The sequence below is a fragment of the Polypterus senegalus genome, chromosome 11, assembly GCF_016835505.1.
Source record: "Polypterus senegalus isolate Bchr_013 chromosome 11, ASM1683550v1, whole genome shotgun sequence".
In the NCBI taxonomy this organism is placed as follows: domain Eukaryota; kingdom Metazoa; phylum Chordata; class Cladistia; order Polypteriformes; family Polypteridae; genus Polypterus; species Polypterus senegalus.
This window is the reverse complement of record NC_053164.1, coordinates 127,038,711-127,062,355: the sequence shown is the minus strand read 5'-3', so window position 1 is coordinate 127,062,355 and position 23,645 is coordinate 127,038,711. Positions and strand designations below refer to the sequence as shown.

Sequence of the window (23,645 nt, the reverse complement as noted above, 5' to 3'; positions counted from 1 at the left end):
GAATGCTCTCCCATTCTTGTCTAATACAGGCCTCTAACTGTTCAATCGTCTTGGGCCTTCTTTGTCGCACCTTCCTCTTTATGATGCGCCAAATGTTCTCTATAGGTGAAAGATCTGGACTGCAGACTGGCCATTTCAGTACCGGATCCTTCTCCACGCAGCCATGATGTTGTGATTAATGCAGAATGTGGTCTGGCATTATCTTGTTGAAAAATGCAGGGTCTTCCCTGAAAGAGATGACGTCTGGATGGGAGCATATGCTGTTCTAGAACCTGAATATATTTTTCTGCATTGATGGTGCCTTTCCAGACATGCAAGCTGCCCATGCCACACGCACTCATGCAACCCCATACCATCAGAGATGCAGGCTTCTGAACTGAGCGTTGATAACAACTTGGGTTGTCCTTGTCCTCTTTGATCCGGATGACATGGCGTCCCAGATTTCTAAAAAGAACTTTGAATCGTGACTCATCTGACCACAGAACAGTCTTCCATTTTGCCACACTCCATTTTAAATGATCCCTGGCCCAGTGACAACGCCTGAGCTTGTGGATCTTGCTTAGAAATGGCTTCTTCTTTGCACTGTAGAGTTTCAGCTGGCAACGGTGGATGGCACAGTGGATTGTGTTCACTGACAATGGTTTCTGGAAGTATTCCTGAGCCCATTCTGTGATTTCCTTTACAGTAGCATTCCTGTTTGTGGTGCAGTGTCGTTTAAGGGCCGGAGATCACGGGCATCCAGTATGGTTTTACGGCCTTGACCCTTACGCACAGAGATTGTTCCAGATTCTTTGAATCTTCGGATGATGTTATGCACAGTTGATGATGATAAATGCAAAGTCTTTGCAATTTTTTGCTGGGTAACACCTTTCTGATATTGCTCCACTATCTTTCTGTGCAACATTGTGGGAATTGGTGATCCTTTACCCATCTTGGCTTCTGAGAGACACTGCCACTCTGAGAAGCTCTTTTTATACCCAATCATGTTGCCAATTGACCTAATTAGTGTTTATTGGTCTTCCAGCTCTTCGTTATGCTCAAATTTACTTTTTCCAGCCTCTTATTGCTACTTGTCCCAACTTTTTTGGGATTTGTTGACACCATGAAATTTTGAATCAACATATTTTTCCTTTAAAATGATACATTTACTCGGATTAAACGTTTGATCTGTCATCTACCTTCTATTACAAATAAAATATTGACATTTGCCATCTCCACATCATTGCATTCAGTTTTTATTCACAATTTGTTTAGTGCCCCAACTTTTTTGGAATCCGGTTTGTATATATAGTGAGTATACTTTATACATAAAATATATGTTGACGTACCTTGCATAACTGAATAAACACAATAACAATTCAATACATTTATGGACACTACAGTTTTTGGATTTAATAATCTTCATGTGGGAAAAGGCTGACTCGCATAAATAAGTAGAGCCAAATAATGCAGTCAAGGAGCTTTTAAATTCAGCTGAGTGAAAAATGACGGCTGTCCAATTAACTGCGATTTTAATTCCCTATCCTTTCTCTTTCTCAGATCGCTTTTCGGAAGGAAGTCAGTTTCGTAGTTTTTATGAACAGTGCAAAAGTGTCTTTCCACATTTTCCTTCCTTCAAAAAATAGATTGACAGATCAGACAAACACACTTTGATTGTGACATTGTGAGAGAAACAAATTCTCTTCTAATTCCACATAAAGCCCATATCCTCTCCAAACATTTTTTTTAAATCCATTCTTTAGTTGATACACAGTGCATCCAGAAAGTATTCACAGCGAATCACTTTTTCCACATTTTGTTATGTTACAGCCTTATTCCAAAATGGATTAAATTCATTTTTTTCCTTAGAATTCTACACACAACACACCATAATGACAACGTGAAAAAAGTTTACTTGAGGTTTTTGCAAATTTATTAAAAATAAAAAAACAGAGAAGTCACATGTACATAAGTATTCACAGCCTTTGCTCAATACTTTGTCGATGCACCTTTGGCACCAATTACGGCCTCAAGTCTTTTTGAATATGATGCCACAAGCTTGGCACACCTGTACATGTGCTTTCTCAATTTTTTTATTTTTAATAAATATGCAAAAATCTTAAAGTAAACTTTTTTCACGTCATTATGAGGTGTTGTGTGTAGAATTCTGAGGAAAAAAATGAATTTAATCCATTTTGGAATAAGGCTGTAACAAAAAAATGTGGAAAAAGTGATGCGATGTGAATACTTTATGGATGCACTATATATATAAAACATTCAGAGGTGCAGATTAGGATTGAGTTTCATATTTACTTTATGTTGGGTATTTAGTTATATTATTTGGAAGAATAGATGGTAATTTTGCTGTTAACACTGTGTTATAAACTTTAAGGATAATTACAGACATTTATTATTAACATCAATTTGGAATCTACTGTAGTATACACTCTTAAAAATAAAGGAGCCACATCCCCATTCCAAGGGGAACAATTTTTGGTTCCCTAAAGAACACACCACATAAAGGTTCTAGGAAGAACCTTTATTTATTACGATCCATAACATGTTCTATACATAGTCATGAATATATGTTTACAGATTTATGAAATACCAGTTTGTTCATGGTTTTAAAAAGCCTATTGTTGTATACATTACACCAGGCTAAGTTCAAGTTTTCTTGATTTCATAGTATCCTGCTATACATAAAATATTTCTATCTTCTCTTTTAAAACCCAAAGAACCAACTTAATATGCAAAGAGCCCTTCCCAAAAACAAAATGGTTCTTTATCAAACTATGCTCCTATGAAGAACCATACAACCCAGTGAATTGCCATTGAAGAACCATCATTTTAAGTGTGTAGAAAGGAATCTCTTACCTACAAACCAGCCGTCATCACACATTTCAATAACCTGTACAATGTCTCCTTCCCACAGCTCCAGTTCATCACTGTTCTGGGGGGTGTAGTTATAAATGGCTCTAAACCTGGAAAGTTTTGAAAAGAAATTTGGTTATTGCCCAGCAGTAGCAAATTCCATAGATATTTCCATTAGTCCCATGGACCCCTGTTTCACTGTACATCTGTTTTTAGTCTGATCTTGACTCAGAACATTTCTGTGGTTTTAACTGGAAAAATACTCTGGTACCTGTTCTAAATAGCACTTTAATATCTGGTACTCAATCATTACATAAAGTGATCTGTGGATCGGTTTGCATTCATCACTGGTAACATCACATATTAGCTGTTAAGACAGTGAAAACAGTCCTTGTTGGGTAGAAAGCAGTGTAGCAAAATATCCTAATATAGTATAAAATACAATTTTACAATAATTAACTGACATTCGCAACCATATGTAAAACCATAGTGACAAAATGAGCTAATTTATAACACTTTTATTTCATAAATAAACTGTAGAGAAGGATACAGAAAAGGCAGCAGTCAAAATACACATAAGCAGAAAGTAGAATGAGAACCACTGCTACCATTTGCATTCTGGCCAAATATGCCTTCCCTATCTGTCTGGTAAGGTGCCCACCAGTAGTACTCCATGAAAGCACTCCCCTACTCACTCATAGTCTCTCTCTCTAGTATGCTCAGACCCTGACATCAGTCTCCTACAGACTGCACTCACCTGGCCCCTAGCATGTAGACAGCTGTAAATCTCGTCGGGCAGCCCCTTTCTTCCTACTGCCAGTGTGGTTTCCCTCTCTTTCTCCCTCTCTATCCTGAAGACTTTCTGCAGAACTAAAGTCCAATCCTGTATCAACATGCGTATAAATATTTAGATTTATATGGAGTGAACACAAGGGGGCAGCAGAAAGCCATGAACCACAGACACACATATACAGCACATGATGGATGTGATAAAATAAAGAATATTTATTCACAGCAAGCAGCTTCCGCAGACTTTGCTCCAATAATAAGCCACAATATAAAAGATCAAATGAATTCTTTCTCATCTCTACTTCCTGTTGAGCGTTGCCTGCTGCCTCCTGACTCTGACTCCCAATGGAACACTCAACGGGATGCTTTCTTTTAAGCCTGACCCATGAATGTTTCTGCCACTGTGCTGCGTCTCCCTAGAAGCACTTCCAGTCTATAAAGAAATTAGTGAGGTCATCCCTGACAGGAGTTTCTACCGACACCCAGGGACCCCAACAGGCTACACTTCCAGACTCCAACTCTCAAGCACTCCTGTGGGTGTTTCGACTGGGCTGCCACAAGAGGACCACTGGCACCAGCTGTATGAGGAATGGAACCGCTTCCAAGTTCCTGCTTCAGCTGGTCCATCCATTATTTTATATCGGCTGGGCACAAAGTTTTTGCAACTTTATTAAAAATAAAAATTTGAGAAAGCACATTTACATAAGTATTCACAGCCTTTGCCATGAAGCTCAAAATTGAGCTCAGGTGCATCCTGTTTCCCCTGATCATCCTTGAGATGTTTCAGCAGCTTAATTGGAGTTCACCTGTGGTAAATTCAGTTGATTGGATATGATTTGGAAAGGTACACACTTGTCTATATAAGGTCCTACAGTTGACAGTTTATGTCAGAGCACAAACCAAGCATTAAGTCAAAGGAATTGTCTGTAGACCTCCGAGACAGGATTGTCTCAAGGCACAAATCTGGGGAAGGTTACAGAAAAATTTCTGCTGCTTTGAAGGTCCCAATGAGTACAGTGGTCTCCATCATCCGTAAGTGGAAGAAGTTCGAAACCACCAGGACTCTTCCTAGAGCTGGCTGGCCATCTAAACTGAGCGATCGGGAGAGAAGGGCCTTAGTCAGGTAGGTGACCAAGAACCCGAAGGTCACTCTGTCAGAGCTCCAGAAGTCCTCTGTGGAGAGAGGAGAACCTTCCAGAAGGATAACCATCTCTAAAGCAATCCACCAATCAGGCCTGTATGGTAGAGGGGCCAGACGGAAGCCACTCCTTAGTAAAAGGCACATGGCAGCCTGCCTGGAGTTTGCCAAAAGGCACCTGAAGGACTCTCAGACCATGAGAAAAAAAATTCTCCGGTCTGATGAGACAAAGATTGAACTCTTTGGTGTGAATGCCATGTGTCACGTTTGGAGGAAACCAGGCACCGCTCATCACCAGGCCAATACCATCCCTACAGTGAAGCATGGCGGTGGCAGCATCATGCTGTGGGGATGTTTTTCAGCAGCAGTAACTGGGAGACTAGTCAGGATAAAGGGAAAGATGACTGCAGCAATGTACAGAGACATCCTGGATGAAAACCTGCTCCAGAGCGCTCTTGACCTCAGACTGGGGTGACAGTTCATCTTTCAGCAGGACAGCGACCCTAAGCACACAGCCAAGATATCAAAGGAGTGGCTTCAGGACAACTCTGTGAATGTCCTTGAGTGGTCTAGCCAGAGCCCAGACTTGAATCCAATTGAACATCTCCTGGAGAGATCTTAAAATGGCTGTGCACCGACGCTTCCCATCCAACCTGATGGAGCTTGAGAGGTGCTGCAAAGAGGAATGGGCGAAACTGGCCAAGGATAGGTGTGCCAAGCTTGTGGCATCATATTCAAAAAGACTTGAGGCTGTAATTGCTGCCAAAGGTGCATCAACAAAGTATTGAGCAAAGGCTGTGAATACTTATGTACATGTGATTTCTCAATTTTTTTATTTTTAATAAATTTGCAAAACCCTCAAGTAAACTTTTTTTACATTGTCATTATGGAGTGTTGTGTGTGAAATTCTGAGGAAAAAATGAATTTAATCCATTTTGGAATAAGGCTGTAACATAAGAAAATGTGGAAAAAGTGATGCGCTGGGAATACTTTCCTGATGCACTGTATATACAGTATATATACACATTGTTTCCCATTTATAAGGGAGAAATGCCAAGCACCAAGCACAGTACAATAAGCACAGCAATGGGCACTGCACTTTCTTTTCTTCTTTCTCTCTGTTGCTCTTTTTGTCTCCACTCCTCCTCCTCTTCGCTCCTGGAATGAAGGCAGGCAGCTCCCTTTATGCTACATCTGAGAGTGCTACAGGTGGCTCATTACTGAGGTCTGGAATCAATCCCAGGTTTGGTGAAAGTCCAAAGTAAGGCTGTACAGCTTCCATAGCTCCCTCTGGCAGCATCCCTGGAACCTAACAGGGCTGACCGACAAATACCAATTCCCATACAGCCCTGTGGAAATCTGAGGTGCCATTGTAACCCAGGGAGGCTGCCAAGTAGCAGTTCAGGTTAGATAGCACCCTTGAAAAGCCATCTCCACCTGTCCTTCCTTTAAGGAGGTGTCTCAGCCAGTACAAGATGCCAGCCATCCCTCGTAATATAATGAATTAAGCATTTGCCTAGGGTGCAGATGATGAGGGATGGGGAAACCCAGCTACACGGGTTAGCTACCAAACAGTCGATTGCTGCACTAATAAGCTGGGCCTAGGATGCAAATTAACCTAGTAATGGCACTGTATATATATGTATATATTGTGATGGATGCCACAGCATTACTGATATCTTGGCTAAAGTATTGAGAACCTGACATGGCTGAGATGCCCATGCTGTGGAAGGATGGGGGAGACAGGCTGTGAAGGGCATTGTCTCCCCTGAACTGCTAGGTGATACCCCACCGGGTTATTGTGCCTTCACAGATTTCCACAGGGCATATGGGGAATTGTAGTTCACTGCCTCAGCCCTGTTGCTGAACTTATGTCTGAGCCTTTGTAATACATCTTCTTATATAATACGTTACCGTGGCTGTTCGTTTGTCTGTCCAGGATTTTAAATCACCTGTAGCTTGCAAGCCGTTTCACCTATTGACCTGAAATTTGGTACACTTATACTATATGACGTCTACTATCTGCTTTTGGGGTGATGATTTTTATTACTCTTTTTATTTTTATTTTATTGTAGAATCAACCCTCGGCAGTGCGCAGCAGGGTGGCCGTGCGGCACATACGTACCTGCATCGTTCTCATTCCCTACCACCTTCGCAGTCACTTCCCCTACCTCTTCATATCTTTAATCATTCTTGAGGCAGATTGTGGCACTTAATTGAAAAATTAAGAAAAACGTACAAAGTAATTGCAACACAAAAACTAACTTAGGTCAGTTTTAATGTGAAAACATGCAGACGAAAGAAGAGAAGCAGTGGGCCGCTAGGGTGGAGAAAAGGAGAGCTGCTCAGGAAGCAGCAAGCACATCAACCTTCGAGCAAACGAATGATAAATGTACAGAGAAAGAGAATGAAAACTATGAATGCTCAAGTCAAGTGTATGTGCCGTGACTGGTATACATACTGTATAATACACGGTAATGTAATTGAGCTACTGTATGCCAAACCCCTACTACCCAATCAGTAATTTCACTTCTACTGCAATAAATAGGTAAAATACACAGCTGATTATAACCCAGCAGTGCTTTAATATATCTCACAGCTGAATGCACTTTCTAAGGACAAAACTGATAAATGGGCTTTGATGACATTCTTAGTTGTTACTTGTAAAATAAATAAATAAACAACGTGTATTTTACAATCAGTGCTTTTTGCAAACTGTTTTCTCATTTACTGCATGCTTGTGATTTCCATCTTCTGTAATTCAGCCAGATCAGTTATTGAATAAAATAAAAAAGTTCAAGCCACCTGTTTCACATCCAATTGCTATTCTGGCATTAAAAAGTGATTACCTGTTTATCGGTATTACACATCACCAGGTGCATAAAGTTATTTTCCCAGTCACTTATTGTCTTTTAAGTGCATATGAATTTCATCTCAGATTAATCTACGATAACCAGAAACTAAACACAGTTATCAGATGCAGTGCCACACATTTCTAGCACAGATTACACTAAGTAAATTATAAGAACAGAGTAATGTGTTGGATATTGGTGCTAGAGTACTGTGTTTAATTCCAAACTTAGTCTGTGAGGCATTTGCACCATTTCCCTGTGTCTGAGGGAATTTCTTCAAGGAAATCCATATACCCTATAAACCTATCAATCTATACAGTGCTAATAAGTGCAGATAAGGTTGGTTGCTGACACTAGATTAGCATTGTATGAGTGAGTATAGGGGTGTATGCATCCTGTGATGGACTGGCACCCCGTTTAAAGCTGATTATGCCCAACCATGTACTGATTAAAGGAATTAAACAAATGAGTTGAATGAGTGAGTGAATATGTGTATGTGTGTGTGTGTGCTTTGGGACTTGTATCTTGTCAGGGATTATTTACTGTCTTATGCCCTATTCTGTCAAACAGGATCCAGCACCCCACCAATTTTGCTTTGGAATAAGCAGGTGAAGAAAACAAATGAAAACATTGAACCATTTGGCAGTACAAGTCATCTACTGTGCTTGGCTGTAGAATGAAACTGGTTGTTATGGGTGAGCAATCATAAAGGGGTATTATACTCACGGTTGTCGCTGAAGCTTCACAGAGTTATTTTTAGCTGGAAACTGTGTGGAAGGTACAGCCTTGAGAGCATCCATTGAACTAAATGACCCATTGCCTTGTAAATAGCTTGGACTCTAAAGGAAGAGAAAATACATTGATACTGAATACAGCTTGCTATTATATAATTTCAACAGTAGAATCATCCTGCTATGCACTGTAAATGCTTATTTACAGTGCTCAACATAAATGAGCACAACCCAAAAGATTTTTCAATGTTATCATTTGTCTTCCTTTTGAATGAATGCTTTCTATGGGATCCAATGTCATGAAACAGCCCAGCAAATCTGGTTTATTGGTTTGAATCAAATGTATTATTTTCTTATCCTAATGATGCTGGTGACCAAGCTTTTATGTTGTTAATAAAATGTTTAATACAACTCAGTTTTGTCCAAATTCTGCTAATTGTTCTGGTTATCACTGAGAAATGAATGAAAATCCTAATTATCAAGGAGGTGTACTCATGCGGAGTACAATAGCTTTACAACACAGATTCCCCATCTATCTGTGATCCTCTTGTGGCAATCACTTTAAATCTGAGCTAAGGAGAAATGTTTAACATTGGTGACAGACTCACTGGCTCCAGAGCTTTATGGTAATTAAATACTGACTTGAAAAGTACATGAATTACAATTGATAATGGGCACTGTAGCCTAGAAACATTATGGAGGTAATAAAGGGAATACAGGATATGGTGTTGATTTAGGACTCGGACTAAGATGGTATTTCAAAATTAATACTTATTATTTACTCCTTTATGTAATTTCAATTTTTGAGCATAAATGAATGAAAGATCTTTAAAAGTGATGAGGATTCTACTGTATATTTTGAAAGGGATGTCTTTTTAACCTTAATAAGTTAACCATAGTATAATATTAGATGTTACTATTAATACTAAAGAGATGATGCATATTCCAAATTCCATTATTCAGAAGACAGTTAATCAGAGAGGATCAACCATATATCCATCCATGATTTTCATACAGTATTTCCATTAAAGGTACACAGGAAGGTGAAACATATTTCAGAAGTATTGGACAAGATCCTATCCTCTTCAAGTACAGGGTACACTCAAATGGAGAATGTAAAAAGTCTATCCAGATAACCACTTGGTCTTAACTGATAACTGGTCTTTTGCATTCTAAGCCAGAAGTTCTACCCAGTGCATTAACATGTCAGATGGGGTTAAATATGGTATCTATTTCACATATACAGCATGAACTCACTCATGCACTTAAACACACTTGTACAGTCAGATAATCTAACTCATGTCTTTGGAATGAAAATCCATGAGGAAAGGGGGAACATGCAAATTTAATACAGAAGGTACAGTAACTCAGTGTTAACGCAGGACTATGTAGTTCTCCTTGAATTTGTTAACATTCATAATTCTTTTCAACTCATTTAAAAAAAGGAATTTTGTACTTAAATGATAAAATAGTCAAAACAGCAGAAGGCATACCCTTGCATTGCAATTGTATTCGTTCTACACATACTGACAAAGTACCAAACTCCAGGCATTTCTAGGTGTAGAGATCCGAGGAGTAATTTTGGAGTGAAAATGAAAGACTATTTTTAAACTGACATTGCTGTATACATCAGGCAGGCAGGAGGGCTGGTGGATGGATGGATAGATAGAGATAAAACATCCATTATAACTCATCATAAGTTATCTTATCTTACAGGGTTGGAAAACAACAGCATTGGTTACAATCATAGATTTGAGAATCTGCATTTGATTCTCTGTATGGTCATTATCTACGTGCAGTCTACATATTCTCAAAATGACTGTATGACTTTCCTCCAAGTCCTCAAACTTCTTCTCAAATTCTGTAGATAGGAGGAAGAAGGAAATAGGAGGAACATTCTTTCACATTAACTTCATCACTGACTAAACTGTTCCAAGATAAATAAATATAAAGATGGAGCAGTGCTTTGTCCATAGTTAGAGCTCACCTTTGTCTGCTTATGATCCATTAAGAGAGAAAAAAGGTTCAGTGACAGTTGGCTACATTTCATGGACAGTGGTTATTTTGTGGGATAAGTTTAACTTTGAAAGTAAATTTGGTAGGATGCTAACAATCATTCATGTATTTTTTTTTATCATACATTCATTAATACTTTGTTTATGCATGTGTGATTTGGACCATAACTACTGCCATCTAAATTAGTTTCTTCCTAGTTAAGGTTAAGCAAAGCTAGAGCATTACCTATCAAAAATAAACACAAAAGGTAGCATGTCCTCCTAGGGCAGGCAACACTTCATGCACACACACAGTCACTCCAACCAGACCAGTCAGAAATTGTCAGACATATTGACAGCATTGACTGTTTGAGTAGAACATGCAGATTTTTGCAGAAGGCCTGGAATCAATTTTTAAACAAATGACTATGAAACAGAACTACTGCTCCATCTGAGTACTTTGTTTGATTTACTGCTTTCCCAATATTGTATGCATTATAACATAAATGTTAGATTTCATTTGAACAGTAGATAAATAGAGAAACAGTTCTCTGGTTCCTTGTAATTTTGTCCACCCAACATACATAATTCCAAAACTGCTTCCCTTGCTCTTGGAGACCTTGACTCACTCTTTCCTGTTTATCTCAACACCCAATATCTCAAGTGTATCTCCAATTATTTTCTTGAAACAAATAAGACAAAAACAGAACTGCTTTCTCCATTTGTGTTGTTACTGTCAACCTACACACCCCCTGCTAGAATCTCCTGCTGGTGGGGAAGAACTCTGGGGAGAAAATTAAGAATTAAGAAGATAAGTCTCTTCATGTTAGGTTTGAAAATCTCACTCTTTAGGAAAGAATCAGAAGCCTGGAGGCCAAAGCATGAAGAACCAATAGAAGTCAAAGATTTCAATTCTATGTCAGAAGGAACATGGAGGACAGCATCTTCTGCTATCTCCCAACTCCCACATCCAAACTCAGATTGGCGTGCTGTTGTCAGATCTAAAAGAGGCAGAATCTAAAAATGAAATGGTGTTTAAACCCTAAGTTATAATTTTGTCAAATTCTAAAAACATTCAGGACCGCTGTTTTAAATTTATATCTCTATTGTCCTATCCTCGGGTTTGGTGAGTGTCCTCTAGTGGTTACACAATGCTGTATGAAAAGTGAACAAGACTTGTCAATACCTAAAAGTGCTACAACACCACTATCTTTTGATCGGCATGCTTTTATCACACCTATTGATTAATCCACAGTCAACAATAATGTCCAGAGACGCTCTCATCTTTGCTGATTTAATATCACCTTTACATTATCAGGATTTATCTTACTATTACCATGGTGTTAAAACCTTATTTAGGGAGTAATTCTAAGCCTTTTGAATGATCCCTAAAACCTTCTTGTGGTATTCATGCCATTTATTATTATTGCCAACCTTATTGAAAAACATTCTATCTAATATGTTCAAAGAGCCAAACTATGCTAGAGATCAATGATTAAATGGCCTTCTGTGAGACACCAGAATGAACCCATTCCAATGAAAATGGATTTTAAGTATAAAGTATAATGCAGTTGAACTCCTGTGCTCTTTAAAGAAGTCTGAGAGTTTTTTTCTTACATTACAGCATCAATATAATTCAATGTTAATATTATTTTCATATCTCACTATTGGTCACCCACCTGGGTTGGCACTGTAGGTTGTTGAGAAGCAAGTGATGAAGGAGATATTGGCCCCTGTTGTGATTTTACATTTTCTGGCAACGTAGTTTTGACTTGTGGGATTGTAGTCTCTTGCTTGGATAAAAACTGTTGTCCTGATATTGGTGGGCCTGTCCTCTGGTGGGAAGAAGAGTTGTGATTGGATATCTGTGCTGTAGGCCTGGGTTGGCCAACAGTCAAAGCAGTCGATGGTTGAGGCAATGTTGATTGTGTTGAAATTGAGTGCAAAGAAGATCTGGGTGGACCAGAGGCAAGGTGATTGACATGTTGGTCAGGAGGAGGAGGAGGAGGAAACTTTGACGTAGGTGATTTAAGAAAACCGGGACTGGAGCAAGACTGAGGGAGATGATTAGTCAAAGATATGGAGGTTGGGGACTCTGAAATATTCCAAGAGGCAGGAGGGCTAGGAAGAGATGGAGAGCGAAGGGTTGGGGATTGTAGGGGGATAGATGGGGTGAGTTGATGAGGACTGAGCGAGGTAGAGACAGGCTGGATCGCTGTAGGTGATAAAGGGTAATCATCACAGCTCTTTGTCACTGGCATCTTTACAATCTTCACATAGCTAGCAGGAAAGATGCCCTGTCTTGAAGTGCCAGAAATCTTCCCATCTAGCCAGTTGTCATCAACACGGCGAATCAGACAAATTTGTTCCCCCTAGGAAATAAAAATTCAGGTAATTATAAAAATGACAACATTTTTCTAAGTGAGCACTGGAATGAAGGATGAACATTTCTTTCAGTTCAACTTTTCGTGTAGAAGTAAACAGCAAATTCTATTAGGTGAGAGATAGATAACCAGCATCGTAAACCTTATTAAGGAGTTGGAGTATTACATACTAAATATGTACTTTCGTTTTACACAAGGTCTAATGTAAATATTTTCAGAGCCAGTAGGAAGATCAGGGTCAGGTGTCAACTAAACAAAAGTAAAATCCTCTGTGATCTGACAAGATAATTCTGTAGGAAGTTCAGGCAAATACCCAAGTCCCTGAGATATGACTGGGTAACATTTCAAAGAGACTGTGAGGTTTAACAGGATCAGGCGGCAAGGCTCTTTTAAGATCAGGTATTGAGAACTGGTTGGATGAGAAACTGCAGATATAGTATATAGCTGTAGGCCATGGCAACTGCCAGGAGTGGATTACAGTGAAGTTTTGTAAGCTGACAAGGAACCATCAATACAAATAGATTTGGATGTACTAGTTGCCAAAATTGTGAGGAATTCAACACCCAATTCAAATTGGGTAAAGTGTCAAAGCTGTAAGGTCTGACAGATCTGGCACTAAAACGTAGTTAATTTCCAGTTTTAAAGCATGAAGCAACTAACCTTCTGGAAGGACAACACCCCAAAATGGACACAAGGTACTGTGAACTACTAATATCTGATGCTGGCATTATATAATTCACTGTCTCTGAAATCTAGCACAGACCATCTCCAATGCAGAGTTAAAGGTACAGTAAACCAAACAAGTAAAAAACCTGACCTTGCGAAAAGACATCTCCACTGGCAGATCTCCCTTGAAGTTAAAGAGAGCAATCGCCTCTCCATACTCCAGCACTTGCAGGGTGGGTAGTTTGATAGGCGTTGGCTTCTCAGAAGCAGGAATTATCTACAAAAGCAAAGACAACAGATTTTTTTTTTTTTGCATTGTAATGCCAAGATCTAACACAGGAGGGCACTCCTTCCTCAATTATCAATTTACAGTATTGGATTTCTCAAGAAGATGAACGGAGTAGGGATTACTTCCTTTTCACATTCCTTTTCGCTGTAGTGGCACATCCTATGTTCAAATCCCTAATGCTTACCTATTAAGTGGTCAACCAGTCAGCTTCTATACATATGGGGATGCTTGTGAGGTCTGCTGAAGAATGATGTCCGGTGATGCTACCTCTGCGGAGTATCAAATCTCAATCCAGACTCTGTTCATGTATTAGCAGTTAGAATTGAGCAGCTTGCCTCAATTTGAAATTCTGACTCTCTCAATGTGTTTAAGAAATGTTGGAAGACTCTCCTGTTTGGTGAATTTCTGTCTAACTGGTTAGCTTTTTGAGACAAAGGAACTGCAAGCAGCTTGTATTTTATTTCTGAGCTCTTCACTAGTGAGGATCAATTTTGTACGCTTGTCCTGTAACACTTGTTTCCAAACAGTCCCCCCGTCCTGATGTTCACTTGATTATTTTGAACTTTGGATAAAAGCCTCTGCTAAACAACTAAGCCTTGGTCTGGATTAAGCAGGTTAGGAAATTACATGATATGATCTGCTTTCATACAAACATAGCAACAAAAAACTGCATTAGATACATTGTGATATTTAAAGTTTATCATAAATTGATTATTTTTTTTCCAAATTGAATTTAGTAGAATTACAATTTTAGTTCCTTGTATGTCAAAAGCTTATACAGTACACCATATCACCATAGCAAATCAAGAATCTGCTACTTAACAGATCAAATTAAATTCTACAGTCAGAGGTGAAAAAAGTAGACAATGACCATTTCTATATTCAACTGTTGCTGAAACTCTATTTAATATAAAGTTGCTATATAAATAAAATGTATTATTATTATTATTATTATTATTATTATTATTATTATGTCTACAGACCTCAACATAACTCTCTGGGAAGATTCCCACCATCCCATGATGCTCCCCTTCCAGCCAATTAGCATCCACCTGCCTGTGGATATACACCACATCTCCCTTTCGGAGAGTCAGCTCCCTGTAAGAAAAAAAGTTTATGGCGCTCAGGTTAAGAAAACTATGGCTGTAGGCTGGGTCCATAATTACACAATTTTGTGTATATGGAAAAACTTCAGATTCTTCTTAGAAAGCCATGAAAAGGCAAAGAGAAAGCCCTGGTCATAGACATTCATGTCCATATTGTACACTTCACTATCATGAACCTGTTTTTCAGCCTAATTCCAATAGTAATTACCCATCTGCCTCCAATCTGTCCTCTCATTATAACAGAAATGGTACATAACCTAACAGCTAGTGGATCTTTCTCCCTTCAGCTGTACTCCCCTACTTTGTACCCCTTTATTGTGAACCTGCCCCTTCAGCATAATTATGGTTATAAAAAATCCTTTGTGCTCTTCTGCTCTGTCTTCCCACTCAGCGACATTCTAGTAGTTAATGATTCTCTGTTCTAGTACTGAATGGAGTAGAGGCAGAGACCATGAGGTAATCTGAAAAAGCAAAAAAGCGTTTTAAAAGTAATTAGCCACTCATCTCACCAGTGCTCATCAGTTGCTGTTAGCCTAGTTTTTCTAAAACAAGTTGACATTTAAAGCATACCAAAGTGTCACATGGCACTGCAGGGCTGTGTATCTAAATATATATAAAGTACAATTATTTGTGTGTTGTAGCTGGCACTAACCTTACCTATATTTCTTTGATAAGGTTAAGTATCTCTGTCGGGGTCCCCAATTAGTGTTCATTTGCACAGAGCAATCATGACTTTAACTCTTTCAATTTTTTTTTACAGCACATACCCTTATTAAATGCCGCTACCAGTTTAGCGGTGTGTACTTACTTTGGTGATTGGGCAAGAAAGTCAAATTTGGCTCGGGCTGGTTTCATCTGTAGACACATATGAGAAGAGACAGATCATTATCATCTTACTCTTCTTACCCTTCAAATCTGTGTCACATTAGCCCTGTGAGAATTACATTTGGTTTAAAAACCCATTTTCAGTGTATGGAAACAAGAAATTAGTGAAAAGAATTAGAATTAGTAGCTCCAAAACATGTGATGACTTGCATCAGTGGTGTCAAACTCAGGACCTGTGGGCCAATCTCACCCTTGGTACTTTTTAAAACAGCCTGTTTAGTCAATTTTCAGAGCATGATACATACAGCCTATGATGACCTTTAGTTTCCTCAAGGATCTCCTTTAGCATGTATTTTATATATAGATTGTTTCTGTATATATTTTACATTACACCTGCCATTAAAATGTATCACTTGTGCACTGCAGCTGCTAACCTGAAGTTAAACTGGCCTCCCACAATGACCCAACAAGAACAAGTGAAAAGAAGGTGATATGCTACACTGCTATAAAGAACTTTAGTTTAGGATGATGCCAAAGATGTGACAGTCTTATGAAGGAGAAATAGTAGCTGAACTTGACATCTTGCCCTCGGGTGTCAAAGCTGGCCACCATTTGTGGTATAGCGGGTCCACAGCTCCGATCGAAATGGCCAGTTTTTAAATACTCACGGCATAAAGAGGGGGCGTGGTTATGTGGCCAGAGCAGTTCCGGGATGCTGCATGAGGCGGATGTTTCCTTGCTTATGTGCACAGGTGAGGAATCGTCCACATCTGTAATTGAAGCCAGGAACTGCTAATCACCACACCTGAGCCACATCCCCGTAATATATAGGAGAAGCATGAGGCAGAAGGGAGGAAAAAAGCAGCAGAAGAAGAAAGGACAGAGACAAAAAAAGTGAACGGAGGTTAAGGGAGTGAAACGCTGGAAGCGAAGGAGCTGGTGCATGAGCGAGCAAAAGCATGCTCGCTGTCGCGAGCAAAAGGCAGCTGAGCAGTGAGCCCTAGCAGGGTGTTTGGCCGGCACCCAGGGCAGTCAGTAGTGGTCGCTCCCACTGAGCATTTAGTGAGGAGCAGGTGCGACCGGAAGGATGATGGCTCGGCATATATGGCTGTGGGAGTCTGGGACTTGGGAAGTGAAAGCTCCAGTGTGAGCACCCTGGTCGCTGGCGAGCCCAAGTCATGGTCTGGTGGAGCCCACCAGCACCAAGGATTGGAAAGGCAAACAGATCAGCAGAAGACAGAGAAGGTCAGCTGCAGTTAGGGTACATATCCTGGTGCATAGCCTGGATGGGAGAAGCTGGGGAGTCACCAGTAGAAAGAAGGCACTGGGCTTTGTTTTTAAAAGGACTGCTTCCAGCCATTGTTTTAACCCTGTTTTTAACTGGATTTATTGGATTTTAACCTCCACATTTTTCACTTGTTTTTAATGGATTATTTATTTATTTATCTTTATGCACTGCACTTGTTTTTGGTTTTGTTTTAAATAAAAGTACTTTGCACATTTTGCACCATCCCCTTGCTTTGTTGTTGATATCTTCATTGTCCAGCTCATCTGGTTACATTACCAATGGTGTCGGGTGCAAGAGCTCCCAAACTGGAGACGGGAGCCTGAAGCAGAACCCATATTGTCACACCCTTTTGCTACGTACTTGACTGATGTCATTGCTCTACACAACTTATTTCTCTTTTTTGCTAACTTGAATGCCGTATGTGGACTAGAAGACGCCTTTGCATTTCAACTCATGTTAAATGTAGAAGCTATCAGTTTGTGATCAACCCTGAAGTTGGTCTCTGTGCTCCATCACCTGTGTGTTTATACCCATTTTTTAATATGGTCAAGTGCCATCTGATTGTGATGCACATTTGCTTTAACTAGAAATTCTTGCTTGTGTCCAGACTCTCACTTGTAAGCCTCACTAAAACATTGCGCAAGTAACAGCCAGGATATGCTACAAGGTATGCATGTTTGCCCACTTTCATACAATAATGGTGACCCTTAGGGATTAGAAGTGCTAGCCATTTACAGTAAAAAAAATGACTTCGGTAGGTTTCGTTCTATGCCTTGTTTCAAGGTCGCTGCTTGCAAGTTGTACTACACATACAAGATTATTTCGTAATTTTGAATATGGCACACCAAGGTGATGCATGCACGCTTGAGTGAGAATGTAGAATAATGAGCACAGGGGGGTGTGAAGTTTCCTTTGACTATAGTACCTGTAAGAATGGCAGCAGTGCAGTTTTTAGTTTTGTTTGTATAAGTTTATAGTTTTAAGTTAGCTGATTTAAGCATTTCTTTTTGATTAGTGTTGTGTCTTGTTTTAGGTGGCGTTAACTCCCCTCCTGAAACATTCATTGGTGTCTCCCTAGTCGGGAGACTTTGAGAGTTGGAAAGCTGTCTGTTATTTAAGCCCTGCGATGAAGAGAAGAGGATATTGATCGTCCTCACTCTGGAGAAGTTGTATTTAGCAAGAGAATGTAAGCATAATTGGAAGAGTAGCTGTGTGGCTCAGCAAATTGCTGCTAGTAGAGATACTGTAAATTAACCTCTTTTAAGCGAGTGTGAGCTACTGTTTTTTCTTTATTTAAAGAGGAGCTTTATTTTGTTTTCAGGCTATACCAGAGTCAGGACTGTTTTTTTAAAGGCATTTAGTACCCTTAAGGTTTACAAAAGGGGTAGACTTGTTATTTTATCAAATTTTGGCACCAGGATTTTTGTTTGCATTTGGGATATTTTTTTACTTTGAGGCACAGGCTTAGTGTTTCTGGGTCTCTTTTCTTCATTGTGTGTAGTTTTGCACCATGTCCAAGATCTGCCAAAGATTGTTATAATTAAAATCTTCCTTTTTTTTCAACTAATCTCTGCCTGCTTTTTGTGGTCATTGATGGTCCTGGTCAGTCCCGACAACTAACAGCACACCTGCTCCCACAGGTGGATTGTGACATGCAGACTTTATTTGTTCACTCAATGATGATTTTGGTCACATGGCTGCTGGTAGATTTCCTAACCCACTGTAATGTCCAACAAATGAAATGCTGAATAATAGGGAAGACAATTTCAAGAGATACACAAAGTAGAATATATGATTGTGAAGAACAAAGAGGTACCTTGTTTATAAAAACAATGCCGGTGGTAGTTGTTTGTTGGTGTATTCCAGGCACCATTGGTTATATAAAGTGTTATTCATGTCCCTCAGTTAAACTGAGTTTGACACCACTAACGTAAGTGATTTTACTTGTATTCCAAAAAGCACAAACAAAATATCATTATTCTCAGAATCTGTACAGTAGGTGCTTATGTGACCTGTTAGACCTGATCACAGTGATAGAGAATAATTACATATGACTAAAATAAATACAATAAACCAACTTTGGCACACTTAGCCATTCATTAAAGTTTCCGACACACAAAAGAACACAACAAGACTCTTTCAAGTGCAACCAATCAACCCAATGCATACAAATAATGACATAATGTATGTAGACTGCGGTGGGTTGGCGCCCTGCCCAGGATTGGTTCCTGCCTTGTGCCCTGTGTTGGCTGGGATTGGCTCCAGCAGACCCCCGTGACCCTGTGTTCAGATTCAACAGGTTGGAAAATGGATGGATGGATGGATGTATGTAGATGCTTAATTATCTCCCTTTCAGCACATCTCATTGAAGCAAATATCTAAATTGAATAATGAAATTCATACCTTAACAAAAACATTTGCGACAAGTTACCTTACCTTTCTCTCATCTCTTTTCGGTGGAAACTCCATAGTCTTCGTTGAGACACTCGAGAAATCTGTAGAGAGATCACATGAAATAAAATGAAACATGTGGTACATATAATTGGCTTCACTAAAGGAAACATTACACATCTTTTCAGAATGTTAGTAGAAGATTCTTTCCCAGTTCTGACTATTTATTTCTTGGAGAAAACAATCCTTGGATTAATAATTATAACAAGACTGCTTATTTAGCAACATCTCTTTAACCTTTACCATTCAAAATGATCTAGGGGAGGAAGGGAAACTCCAGCATATTATAAATAATTTAAGTACATGAGGAATTATTATGAAGAATTTATTTTCACAATTTCATTCATAAGTGCTTTTCTAAAAAATATCATGCAGCTAGTTCTCAAAGACTGTCTCTTTAAAAATCTCTTGTGAAATAAATGACTGAACATTATTAAAGATCTAGCTCCCATTGTGCAACTGTCCAGCACATCTCCTCCAAGAAAGATTTGACTTTGGTCATGAGCACAACCTCAAAAACATGAGGCATCTTTTGGTATTCCAGACTTATTTCATGGCGTTCATGTTAATGGAATAGGACCCTGTAGTATTTTCAGTGTACTGCAGTATAAAAGATATAATGTATATAGCGTAGAAAATTAAGAGAGCCTTCAAGTGGAGCTCAGTAAACACCATTGGATAAAAATGACATGGCAGGGCAAGAATGAATATGTGTGAGTGTGTGAAAAGAGGTCTATGGTGAAGCACAGTTTTAAATAAAAAATCTGGTACCCTGATGTGCAAGCTCTGAACAGGGCAGGGTTTGCACATGCTGGCGCTAGCTCCAAGGTTGATTGAGATTTTTTCTAATCGCACATTCATGTGCAGACACGAGCAAATCAGTCAGATGCCTCATTCACACTTCGGAGTAGGCGAATGACAGCACCTGCACCTACTCTGGCAGTATTAAGGGGACCCTTCATGGTAGAGAAGGGGAAGGAGGAGATCAGATCAAGAAGAACAAAGTGAGGCCAGACCCAAGATAGTACAAAGGTTATGGCAAGTGAAAGAGGTAGGACTGGGGAGGAGTCCATGTGATTAGAACTGAGGCAGGTGGTCGGGCGTATGACCCTAATAGAATGAGTGGCAGACCTACGCTCGATTGTAGGGCTGAGGAAGAGCCGCTCCTTAAAACAACTACAGAGAGGAGAGGGAGCAGCCCCATTGTATACCGTTTCCCTCTTGACGCAAACAGACTGGGTGAGGGAGACATGTATAGGGTTCAGATGAGAGTCCTTTGGGTACAGATGGACTGGCAGTAGGAACACGAACCCAAAATTTAAGGGATCACTGAACCAGCATCTCTTCATGCTGCAAAGTCCTGATGGTATAAGCTGAGGAGATGCCAGATTTTAGAGAGAAGCACTGGGGCTCATGTCTGCTTTTAGAAGAAGAACCTAGCTTTTAGTCAAGCATTAATCACCATCTATCCTAAACAAAATAAGGATGTATTACAATGTGCATTATACAGACCAATTTCACTTCTGAATAATGATGTTAAAATACTCTCCAAAGTCCTAGCTAGAAAAATAGAGAAAGTGCTGCCTTCAATAATATCACAAGATCAAACTGAATTTAGTAAAGGCCAACATTTAGCATCCAATCTTCGACGCCTGTTTAATGTAATATACTCACCCGCAAAGGCAAACATCCCAGAGATTTTATTATCCTTGGATGCAGAAAAAGAATTTGATATGACTGAATGGAACTACCTTTTCATTACATTGGAGAAATTTGGGTTTGGCCTGAACATTTGTGCATGGATCAAACTACTGCATACCAATCCAGAAGCTTCAGTTTGTATTAACAACATTAATTCAACATTATTCATTGATTACATCTTGCCTGAAGAAGGGGCCTGAGTTGCCTCGAAAGCTTGCATATTGTAATCTTTTTAGTTAGCCAATAAAAGGTGTCATTTTGCTTGTCTTTCCTCTACATTCATAATGGCTAACACGGTACAACACCCTAGTACTACAACATTAATTCATACTACTTTAAACTAGAACGTGGTACCAGACAAGTATGCCCCTTGTCACCACTACTTTTTGTAATCACCATTGAGTCACTGGCAGTTCACTGTCGAAATGCTTATAAGATAAAGGAGTTTATCAGAGAAGGACTTCAACAGAAAATTTCTCTATATGCAGATGATATGGTACTGTATATATCAGACCCTAAAAATACTGTGCCTGCAGTCCTAACAGCACTAACAGAATTTCAAAAGATCTCTGGTCTCATAATTAATTTTAGACTAAAAGTGTGCTCTTTCCAGTGAATTCTCAAGCACACAATATTAGATTGGACACCTTCCCTTTTATCATCGCAGATTACTTTAAATATCTAGGGGTAAACATCACATCACAAGTAAACATAAAGCTGTTTATCAACAAAATTTCGCTGTCTGTATGGAAAAAATCAAGCAAGACTTGCATAGATGGTCAACCCTTCATCTCACTTTAGCTGGAAGAATTAACATTGTTAAGATGAATATTCTTCCTAAGCTTCTCTTTTCATTTCAAAATATTCCAATATACATCAATAAATCGTTCTTTAAGAAATATGATTCAACCATAACCACATTTATTTAGAATTCAAAACATCCATGTATCCAAAGAGCGACCCTACAAAGGCCAAAGGCAGAAGGTGGCATGGCTCTACCTAACTTTCAATTTTACTACTGAGCAGCAAACATACAATATATAAAAACCTGGACATTGACACAAATAGATGGACATACACAGGCTTTGAAGAAATAAAATCCTGCAGTTCCTCTTTATATTCCTTGCTTTGCACCCCAATAACAATAAATGCAAATTATCGTCAATATACTAATAACCTAATTGTGCTTCACTCATTTAGAATATGGAACCAATGTAGAAAGCATTTTAAGACAGAGAATCTTTTATTGGTGGCACCTCTGCACAAGAGCCACCTTTTTCAACCCTCACAAACATATGCAGTTTTTAATGTCTGGAAAACTTTTTGGATTAAATCACTTAGAGATCTGAACATAGACAACATCTTTGCATTCTACGAACAATTACATTCTAAATTTAACTTCCCAGCAACACATTTCTTTCACTATCTTCAAATTAGAAACTTTGTTAAACAGAACCTGCCCAATTTTCCTCACCTCCCACCTCCCTCTATGCTGGAAAATATATTGATCAGTTTCAAGGACTTAGACAGCATCTCTGCAATATATAAAACCATTTTACAGTCCCTCTTTTTCAATGATCCAAGAGGACAATGCGAAAAGGATCTCTCCCTCAACATATCAGTGGAAGGTAGCAATGCAGAGAATTCACTTGAGCTCCATATGCGCAAAGCATACAATTATTCATCCATCCATTATGCAACCCGCTATATCCTAACTACAGGGTCACGGGGGTCTGCTGGAGCCAATCCCAGCCAACACAGGGCACAATGCAGGAAACAAACCCAGGGTAGGGTGCCAGCCCACCGCAGTACAATTATTCAACTCAGAATTATATATTTTGAACACATCTGTCTCACTTAAAATTGTCCAAAATGTCCAGATGGGCTTAAAGTGGAGAAGGACAAACAAACTGTAATTGCCTTGACTACACTACTGGCACACAGACTTATTTTGCTCAACTGGAAGAATCCTAACTCTCCCCTTTTAAGTCTGTGGGTAACTGATGTTTTATATTATTTGAAACTGGAAAAAAATCAAATTCTCACTTAGAGGATTAGTGCAGAAATTTTTCAAAACCTGGCAGGATCTAATCAATAACATTTTAGAATAAGCTTTTAAAGCACTAAGGAAGCAGATTCTCTCCCTATTCCTTTTTTTTCTTTTTCTTCTCCATTCATCTATTTTTACTTATTAATTTATCTATTTACTTATTTTACTAGGTTTAAGTTTTATTCTGCTGCCCATGCTCTCTTTCTCAGGGGTGGGGGTTGCTTTGTTTTCAATCCTATTTTTGTAAAATTGATCTATTTGTATGATGTATTGTGTGATTTCAATAAAATCAATAAAATTAAAAAAACAAAGAAGAACTTGCCTGTGATTTAAACCTTATTTTTATTGGAGTATTTATTTGGATTTTACCCTCCACTGAACACTGGTTTTATGGATTATTTACTTACTGAGGATGTGGTTTTAACAGTGCATTGGTTTTTGAACACTTTTGATCGGTGTTAATAAAAGCACATGACAGTTTTGCACTATCCCCTTGCTGACCGTGTGCGTCCTCATTTGCCCGGCTCATCT

The 23,645-nt window shown here is 39.1% G+C and overlaps 1 protein-coding gene across 6 annotated transcripts in view; it reads right to left on the bottom strand.

Annotated features, from left to right (window-relative positions):
• The window catches only part of sorbs3 (sorbin and SH3 domain containing 3), a 275,634-nt gene that overhangs the window by 20,211 nt on the left and 231,778 nt on the right, over window positions 1-23,645 (bottom strand). For all 6 annotated transcript variants that reach the window (XM_039769617.1, XM_039769613.1, XM_039769616.1 and 3 more), the window contains 7 exons: window positions 19,349-19,407; window positions 15,608-15,654; window positions 14,677-14,791; window positions 13,556-13,681; window positions 12,034-12,726; window positions 8,356-8,468; window positions 2,854-2,960 (listed from right to left, as the gene is read on the bottom strand). In XM_039769617.1, the coding sequence (XP_039625551.1) occupies window positions 2,854-2,960; window positions 8,356-8,468; window positions 12,034-12,726; window positions 13,556-13,681; window positions 14,677-14,791; window positions 15,608-15,654; window positions 19,349-19,407 (1,260 nt within the window). The remainder of the gene's footprint in view (window positions 1-2,853; window positions 2,961-8,355; window positions 8,469-12,033; window positions 12,727-13,555; window positions 13,682-14,676; window positions 14,792-15,607; window positions 15,655-19,348; window positions 19,408-23,645) is intronic.